The following is a 9,685-nucleotide window of genomic DNA, read 5'->3' as shown; positions in this document are numbered from 1 at the left end:
TTTTCATCCCTCTTCTGCCCACAGAAGGGAGCACATCTGCCGGTGATTTCTTTTTCACTTAGTGCTTTGGGGTTTGCTCAGGATCAGAATATAGAGGCTTTCCCCATTCTTTTCTCAGCTTCATAGTATCTACCCCCACTAGATCCAACATCCCCTTGGTGGTGTGCTCCACCAAGCCCGGCCTTTTTTTTTTTTTTTGAGACGGAGTCTCACTCTGTAGCCCAGGCTGGAGTGCAGTGGCACGACCTCAGCTTACTGCAACCTCTGCCTCCCGAGTTCAAGTGATTCTCGTGCTCAGCCTCTCAAGTAGCTGGGATTACAGGCGTATGACACCACACCCAGCTAATTTTTTGTATTTTTAGTAGAGACGGGGTTTCACCATGTTGCCAGGCTGGTCTCGAACTCCTGGCCTCAAGTGATCTGCCCCACCTTGGCCTCCCAAAGTGCTGGGATTACAGGCGTGAGCCACCTCGCCCGGCCAATTTTTAAATTTTTTTGTAGAGACAATGTCTCGATGTGTTGGCCAGGCTGGCCTTGGACTCCTGGGCTCCAGCAACCCTCACACTTCAGCCTCCAAATAGCTAGGACTACACAGATATGAACCACCATGCCCAGCTTCCCCAGATAATAATACTAAATAACTCTCACCCACTAGGGCTCAGGTGTGCTGGGCCATGGGCTGGGTGGCCACAACTGCCACAAGTTTCTTAAATACAGGCTTCATCTCCAAGGCCACCAACACCCTGAGCCAGGCCACCATCCTCCCTCCTTTCCCTCCCTCCCTCCCCTCTGGCCCTTTTTTGTTTGTTTGTTTGTTTGTTTGTTTGAGACAAGGTCTCGTTCTGTGACCCAGGCTGGAGTGCAGTGGCGAGATCATCTCAGCTCCTGACCTCAAGCGATTCTCCTGCCTCAGCTTCCCAAGTAGCTGGGACTACAGGCATATGCCCCACCATGCCCGGGTAATTTTTTGTTTTAGTAGAGACGGGGTTTTGCCATGTTAGCCAGGCTGGTGTCGAACTCCTAGCCTCAGGTGATCTGCCTGTCTAAGCCTCCCAAATTGCTGGGATTACAGGCATGAGCCAGGGTGCCTGGCCCCCTCTGGCTTTCTCATGGTCTCCCTGCCTTTGTCTTTCTCCTCCTGGACCCCTGAGATCCACTCTCCCAAGCAGCCAGGGAGATCTTTGTAGGAAAGGTACAGCAGGCCTCAGCACTCTCCTGCTTTACAGCCCCAGTGGCTGCCCTAGGGGCTTAGACAAAATTCCCACCTGCTTAGCACCACAAGCTCTGCAGAGCTGGGCCCACTCTCCTCTCCCACCCTGTCTTCCCAGTCCCTCCGCCATCCTGGTCTTTCTCATGGGGGCAGCACATTCCAGCAGGCTTGCTATTCCCTCCCCCAGATCCTTCCCTGCCGGCATCTTTCTCCTCCTTCAGGTCCGGGCTGGAATTCAGCTCTTCCAGGGCTCTCACTGCCTTGGCCTGGGGAGCCCCACCCCGTTGTTCTCTAGTGCCTGGCACCCTTTCATTCTGTCCTGGCACCATCACTGTAGAAAAGCGGCTTGTTTATTTAATCACTTGTTTGCTTTCTCTCTCCCCGACCAGAACATACGTCCCATGAACGCAGGGATGGCCTGTCTTGTTCACGGGTGTAACCCCAGGGCCTGGCACACATGGTACCCTCGAAACCCCTGAATGAATGAATGCCTCTGTACAGTCTCCGAGAGGAAGGCACTACTGTCACCCTGTTTTATAGACACAGAAACTGGGGCTTCCAGAGGGAGGGAGCCTTGCTCCAAGTGCCCTGAGAGTCAGCGGCATGAGCCCAGCCTACTGAACTCCCAGGATGACCTGAGGGGCCGGGCTTGGTGACCTCAGGCAAGCCCACCTCTGTGCCTCATTTTCCGGAGGCCCGACCCCCAGGGATTATGTGAAGTCATGAAATCATTCATTCAGCACCTACTGTGGGTGGATGGAGACGACCTAGAGGGACCCGCAGGGACCCAGGACACAGTAGGCCTTCAGCTCATGCATGCCCAACCCCCATCCCCCCAACTCCCTAACTTCCCTTCAGGGAGGCAGGCCACAATTTGGCGATTGTTAGAGAACGTTTTTTTTTCCTTTTGGGAGGAAAGCTGCAAGTCATTAAGGGCTGCTCCCGGCCTGCGGGTCACCATTTCCTGTTTAGAAGAAAGAATCATCTCTCCTTTGGAACATGAAGCTCCCCCCACCCCCAGCCTGACTCTGGGGCTCCGAAGCTCTGGGACGCCTCAGCTCCTCACAGGAAACTGGCACCTCCAGCACCTTTTGTGTTCAAAAAGGACACTCATTTTCTCCTGGCCCCAAGAGGCCCCCAGTGGTGAGGTCACCACTATCATCGGCTGGCGGGGAATGAATTACCCTAGCCCAAGACGCAAGCTGACCGTCCCGCGGTCCTCGGAGCAGGAAGCTGAGTGACCCCTACCCTTTGGCCTGGCTTCTCACCCTACTGGCTCCAGCCAGCCAATTTCCTCGCATCAAAGGCCATTTGGTACCCAGCAGCAAGACGGAGGTGTGGGACTGACAAGGAGGCCCAAGGGGGCCTGGAGCCCTTGGAAACAGGAAGGACATCCTCTGTCTCCTTGGTCGCATTCCACTCGCATCTGGGGGAAGCGGACAGTCACCCCCCCGAAAGACCTGCAGTGCTGGGGCAGAGCTTTGCAGCCTGTCTAGTTGATAAGACCCAGGAAGCCAGCTTTGCACTCCGTGGGCCAGATCAACTTCAAAATTCAAGAATGAGAAAGTAAAAAGCCACAGTGTATAGTGAAGAGCTCGTATGGATGCCGCTGGCTCACCCAAACAGCAGCAGACAGGACACCCAGGCCAACGGAAAAACCCAGTCTCATAAGGTCCCTGACAGTGACACCCAGGACTCCAAAGCCCTACGATGTTTCCAAGGACAAGATTTAAGGCTGTGTCAGAAATATCTAAGCTTCAGGAATTCCTGTCCCCTCCTCCCTTACCAAAGACCTTTCAAATACCCACTCCTCTGTGACACCAAAGACTTTTTAATATATAAATTAACTGCTTTATTGAATATCAATAAACTGTACATATAACTATACAAAACGTTTCCTTGATACAAAATGTTTGAAATATAAATACCAGTGTACCTTTAAAAATGTAAACATCTTCCTCCCAGGCCCACCTGTCGGGCCCCCAAAATAGTTCTGGGAGACACATCGGTCAGACCAGAGCACCCCACTTGGGCCCCCGACAAGTGACAGCCATTACTCACAGTCCCTTTTCAGACATTGTTAAATTGCCCGGGAAACAGGTGCCACCCCGCCAAACAGGAGGCTGAAATAGCTGCCTGGGCTCGGGGCATCTCAGACTCTAGTCTGCCACCGCCTCCGCAGGCCCCGGGGCTGCACCTGGGGGTGGATTATTGCATAGTTAGTCACACCTCGTGGAGGGTGGCCTGAGGGTTCCTTGTGGGGGGGGGGTGTGTGAGGGGAGTGGGGTCCCCTGAGTGGGGTGGGAGCTTCCCAGTGAGTCTGTCAGCCTTTGTCCTGTAGCTCAAAGCAGCTGTATCCAAACAGCTCTGGATACAAAAACCCACGCAGACAGGCCAGCTCAGGAATCCCCCAGGGCTGGGGGCCAGCTGCCCTCCCTCCACAGAAATGGCCACGGGAAGGCCTCTTCCAGAGCCCAGGCAGAGGACACAGAACCAGAAAATGGTCTTCATCAAAGTCCTGTGGGGCTGATGCGGCCAGAAGTGGGGCACTCAGGAGGGAATTCCATGGCAGTGAGAAGGATGTGGGGTCCTTCCTGCTGGAGCTGGGGAAGGCTGTCAGGCAGGGGCAGGTATGGAGAGGAAGAGGGAGCCTCGAGGGTCAGCGGGGACATCCTGAGCAGCCGGACTCTTGGTGCTTGTGGAGCAGGGACATTCGGGAGAAGGTCCGAGCACACGCCTGGCACTGGTACTTCTTGACATCTGAGTGGGTCTGGAGGTGGGCCCGCAGGTTGGAGCGGTCAGCGAAGGCACGGCTGCAGTGGGGACAGGAGAAGGGCTTCTCGCCTGGGGAGAGAACGCCAGAAAGGCCGAGTGAGCCGTGGGACAACAGCTGGCAGTGATGGGAATCCCTCCCTGCATACCCCAAACCCTGAAAGAATCCCATGATGCCAGGAAAGCCAGGCCTCCGTCAAACACGCAGCCAGGGTCCAAAGGCCGGGAACTGACGGAGCTCTGCTGCTTCCCACTGTGCAACTCTGGGCAAGTTGTCTGGCTTCTCTGAGCCTCCATTTTCCCACCTGTAAAATGGGGCTATTCACCCCCCACTCATAGGGGTTGGTAAGTGACAGAAGGTAGGGTACTCATCCACATCCCGCAGGGACGTGTGAGGTGGTCAACAACGACTCAACACCTTTACTGATTCATCCTACTGTCACTTGATCCTACTGTGGTCTCATTTCAGAGACAGTGAAACTGAGGCCCAGAAGTAGCATGTTCAGGGTCCCCTGGCAGGACCCCAAAGCCTCTGATTTCACCTACTGCCCTTACTGCCTTCAGTCAAGGGAGGACGTGACTGATGTCCTTACGATCAGTCCTGGAGTCATTCCTTGATTTACTCTGTTGGGGGCCAAAGCCAGAGTCAGCCTTAAGAGGCTTCCCCACCCCCACCTCCAAGCTGGTTAGGCCACTCCTGGGGCCTGGCCAGCAGCCTGCTTTCCTCACCACCCCACCTCCTGCGCTGTAATCCCAAATCTCCTTGTCTGTTCTCCAATCAGGCTGAGTCCCATAAGGGCAGGGGCCTCCTTTGAGTCCATTCTAAGCCCCAGCCCAGGGCCTGGGCCCCTTTCTATCACCCAAGAGGCTACAGAAACCTGTGCCCCTGACACACCATCTGCCTGGCCAAGGCTGTGTTGGGAAAAGTCTTGCACATGGAGCTGGGTGCCCAGTAAGTCCTCAACAAGCCCTTAGAGAATAAGTCTGTTTTAAAAATTAAAGAGGCCTCAGAGGAGTCTGCCCCCTCACTCATGCCTCAGAACAATCCCTGCTCCAACCAAAAAGCTATATAGTTCCAAAAACACCAATAATGTTGATTTGTTTTTTTCTGGGGGATGCAGCATTTTCCAAATAAAAGGTCATAACAGTAACTCATTAAACAAAAATCTACTGAGGCTGGGTGTGGTGGCTCACGCTTGTAATCCCATCACTCTGGGAGGCCGAGTGAGGCAGGATTGCTTGAAGCCAGGAGTTTGAGACAAGCTTAGGCGATAAAGCAAGACCCTGTCTATAATTTTTTTTTAATCTACTGAGCTCCGACACTATTCTATCATACTGAATAGTCTTTTTAAAAAACATGCAATTCTCCAATCCCCTCACACCCAGTCTGATATGCCCGCAAGGTCAGGGCCCGCCTGTGAAATCCCAGCGCTGGATGGAATTTAAGAGCTGAGAGTGAATTCATTCCATCACCTCCTGGGTGCCTAGGGTGCCACACTGAGCTACCGGGGTAGGAGAGAGTCCAGAGGATGGCTCCAATGGGGCCCATGCATTCAGCAGGGACTTATGGAGCGCCTGAGAGCTGGACTCAGTCTCATGGGGCAGAAATGGAAACTCGCCACTCCAAAGGGTGGGGGACATAGAGGATTGGGGGAGGGGTGCCTGAGCACTACTCCACTCTGCCATTACTCAGCAGCCTCCGCACGCCACGCCTGAAGGGTTGTTGATTGCATTCTAAGTCTTCATGTGAATGAGAAGGGTAAGTTCACCCTTGTGAACTAAGGGCTGACTCTGGAGATCTGGAAAAGGGGCTGCAGTCCATTTGTAAGACCAGAGTTACGACAGCACCTCCCTTCCCTTCCCAGGGCTGTTGGTGAAGTCCTGAGCACTACCTCCTGCACAGTAAGTGCCCAAAGTGTGATGAGACCTGAACCCGAACAAAAGGGGAAGGAGACATTCTAGGACATGATGGGCTGGGGGCGGGGGCTGTGTGCACATGCAGGAGGCACATACCCCCACTCCTTGGATCCCTCGCCCCCCAGACGCCTTCATGGTACTCCTGGCAAGTGTGAAATCGGCACCAGGCCGGCGGGGACAAAGGGCGCCGAGGGGGGTACTGTACATGCGATACCCCCGGATTAAAGGGGCCTGCCATGCAGTGGGCCAGCAGCTGTGACTGGAACAGGTGCTGGGCACCGCTGCCCCATGCACCTGCTCCACCCCTCCCAGCCCCCACCCACTGGGCCCACCATTAAGGCACACAATGGGAGTCAATGAGGACCGCAATGATACATTTCAAGGGGATTTCTGTGTCTCAGCCATGCCTTTACATTAAAATAATGTCCGGATGGGAGGCGAGAGAGGCAGGCAGGACAGCAGCACCCTGAGGGGTTCAACTCTCCCAAAATAGAGCCCTGTGAGCTGGGCAGGCACCCAGGAGGCCAGGCAGTTGGACCTTTACATGTTAAAATCAGAGCAACTGGTGCACGAAGGAAGAGAAATGGGTAGGTAGCCTTAGTCGAATAAGATGCCAATAAAGCCCGCGAAATGCCAGTCCTCCCAGACACCTCACTGACCCTCACCGCTCAGAGGTCAGGCGCCAGGCCAGGAAATGGCAGAACCGCGCCGGCTTGAACCCTGTGGAATCTTCTCCCTCAACTGTCACTCTCCAAAGAGCAGCTCCAGGCATAGTGGCTGCCACCATTCAAGTTCTAAAAAGTTCTACCTTTTCTCCATGTCCAGAAAGTTTTCTACACATTTAGTAAATTTTCGAAAGATGTGATTGTGTTTTCTGCCCCAAAGATGCCGTTTCCTGGTCTGTGTGCCAGGATTGAGTGGGGGTGGGGAAGCCGACCTGAGAACCATTCGGGTATAATAAATTACTATAAAGTGATTAGCCACCTTTACAGCCACTCTCTAAAACATATGCTATCATAGTTCTCCCCTGAGGCTCAGAGAGGTTAAGTTGCTTGCCCAAAGTCACACAGCAGGGAAGCAGAGCAAATGCCAAGGAACCATTTTTGTGAGAGTTTAGCAGGTACCGGCACTTTGCCAGGTGCTTCCCATATGCATTCCTGCATTTAGCCTGTATAGAAACCCCACAAGCTGTTCTCATGCCCATCTGAAAGATAGAGAAAATGAGGCTCACAGAAGAGAAACATCAGCCTAAGCTTTGAGAAAGTTCTCAAAGAAGGATTCAGAGCCAGGCGGGGGGTCTGACAACATCCTGTCTGGCTAGGGAGGGGGCGGACCCGGGAGAGGGTGTGGCCGGGTGGGCCCCTTCACACCTGGCCCCCACAGCAAGGTGTTGGTTGCACCTTTCCCATATCCAGCTCCGACCCATTTGGCTGAGAAACAGGCTGCAGGGGATTGGGAAGGCTTCTGCTTTCCCCATCTGCTTAGCTGATGAAGAACGTTTCTGCCAAACGTTTCCAGAGAGCCAGGCCCCGGAACTTGAGCTAGAAGTTAGAAGACTCGGGGCCTCAGTGTCCACAACTTTGGGAATGAGAACAGCAAGCCCAGATTCACAAAAGCTGCCAGAGAGAGCAACGGTGGGGGGCGCCTGGAGGGGCACGTACCAGTGTGGGTCCGGACATGGCCTTGTAGCAGCCAGGGCCTAGAGAAGGCCTTCCCGCAGGTTCCGCAGACGCAGGGCAGCGTGTGGCTTCGGATGTGCATCTTGAGGGCACCCAGGCTGAGGTATTCCTTGTTGCAGTATTTGCAGTTGAAGGCCTTTCGAGCCTGGAGATCCTTGGCCTCAGAGAGCTGGGCCAGCTGCTTGGGCACTTGGCCCAAGCCTGGGAAGGCAGCATAGGCCTCGGCCTCCAAGGAAGAGGCTGAAGTAGAGGAGAAGGACGAAGGAGCCGGTGAGGGTGGGCTGGGGGGCTGGGAGCCTTTCCCACTGTCCTCGTCTGACAGGGAGGTCAGCTCTGCCGCCCTGGGACTCTCCTGGGGCCGAAGGGAGGCCCAGGCAATTGGCTGGGCTTGGGGCGCCAGGACAGAGTCCCAGATGAGCATTGGCAGCGAGGCGGTGGGGTTGAGGATCTCCGGAGGTGGGATGGCTGCCAGCAGGTGGGCCTGGTCGTAGGGCTGCTGGAAGGTAAACTCTGAGGGAGAAAAAGCAGAGTCAGGCGTTAATTAAATCATTCACTCAATCAACAAACATGAGCCCACCGCTGGCCAGGGGCTGGGTGGGGCTGATTCTCAATACATAATTAGATCAAAAAAATTATCCACAGGACAGACCAGGTTCCTGCCCTCCTCGCCCAGGTCACCCAATCTGAGTCTCTCACACGCAGGACCCCCAGTTGAAGGAGGTCATTTCCTGATCTCCCTAAGTCCCCAGTCTCCAGCCTGAGGCCAGAACCCCATCATCCCAGCCCCGGAGCCACCACCCTGCCCCAATCCCCCTCCTCACACACATCTCGTCTCCCCACCCCTCCCCTCAACCCTCTGGACTCCGGACTCTCCCCAGCAGCGTCCAGAGGGCCCTCCTGACACAGGCCTCCTCTCCTTCCCCTCCTGCGGAGCTCCTCCGCCTCTCGCCGGCTACAAAGGCCCCCCAAGCTCAAGACCCCTGCCCTCTACACGGCACTCCCCCAACCACCCAGACAGATCCCCGGAACTGGGGACCCACCTGCCCGGTCTCATGAGCCCGCAATGGTCCACAAAACATCCTGTGACTCGATCCTGGCTCAGGCAGGCCGCCTCCCTCAGGTGCCCCCCACGCAGCCTTCGCCTGTCTCCCCCAAACCTCCTGGAGCCCAGAACCCCTCCAACGCACCTGGATTAGAGTCCTGCAGCTCGCTGTAGTTAGGCTTCCGATTGGGGTCGGAGGGCTTCCTGACGAGGAAAGAGCGCGGCATAGTGGTCGAGGCACCGGGGTCGCCGATTCGCGCAGGAGTAGCGCAGAGGAACCACTCGCTAGGCTGTGCCGCGGCGCAATGAATGCAGCAGCGCCGCCAACTCCCTTAAATACTCCAGGGGGGTGGGAGGGGAGGGGCCTTATCTGCCACGCCCCTTTGTCACCTCCGCGCCAATCGGAGGCTCGTCTCCGCCAAAGGCCACTCCCCGAGCAGGTGCGCCGGGGGCTGGCCGGGCTCGCGCCGCGTGGCGGTGAGAGCCCGGGCGGGGACTCCTCCGAGGCGGGGTTCGCTGGCGCAGCGCGGGTCGTCCCCCGTGCTGGGGCTGTCCGGGGCGGGACGTCGAGCGAAGCGAGGCCCCTGCGAGGTGGGACCCCGGCAGGACGCCGCGCGCCCACCGGCTCAGCGCCCGGTGGTCGGAGCGTTTCTGACGCCCCCTGGCGCTGCGCGCCGGCCGGGACACCTGACCTTCCGACGCCCGCCCCCGCCTCGGGCTTGGGAGGGGGCGGAAATTTCCTCCGTCCGGCTGGCGCCTGGAGAGCGTGGCATTGACGAGGGAAACGCACATCGCTGGGGAGGAAGCGAGGAAAGGGACACCGCACGTGGCTCTCGGCGGCTTGAAATGCCACGGCCTTTTTGCAAAGCAGCCTGGCCCAGCTAGCCAAGAGCACCCGTTCCTTCCCTTATCCAGTGTTTACGGAGCGCCCAGCACGTGTGGGGCACTGTACCTGGGGCCAGGGCACAGCCCCGGACAGGACACTCAGAGCCTCTCCCGAAGGGTGGCTCCTGGTCCAGTGAGGGAGACAGACGAAGTAAACAGATAATTACAATGCAAAGGGAA

General features: G+C 56.4%; 1 protein-coding gene across 1 annotated transcript; it reads right to left on the bottom strand.

The window, feature by feature from the left end:
* Window positions 1-3,038: 3,038 nt before the first annotated feature.
* On the bottom strand, window positions 3,039-9,421 carry SNAI1 (snail family transcriptional repressor 1). Its single transcript, XM_004062349.5, has 3 exons — window positions 8,766-9,421; window positions 7,561-8,088; window positions 3,039-4,054 (listed from the first exon to the last, which is right to left on the bottom strand). The coding sequence occupies exons 1-3, from the start codon at window positions 8,845-8,847 to the stop codon at window positions 3,870-3,872; spliced, it is 795 nt and encodes a 264-aa protein (XP_004062397.1). The 5' UTR covers window positions 8,848-9,421; the 3' UTR covers window positions 3,039-3,869.
* Window positions 9,422-9,685: the final 264 nt, after the last annotated feature.

Source organism: Gorilla gorilla, chromosome 21, assembly GCF_029281585.2.
Source record: "Gorilla gorilla gorilla isolate KB3781 chromosome 21, NHGRI_mGorGor1-v2.1_pri, whole genome shotgun sequence".
Classification (NCBI taxonomy): Eukaryota; Metazoa; Chordata; class Mammalia; order Primates; family Hominidae; genus Gorilla; species Gorilla gorilla.
The sequence above is the reverse complement of the archived record's forward strand: the minus strand, read 5'-3'. Positions and strand labels throughout refer to the sequence as shown.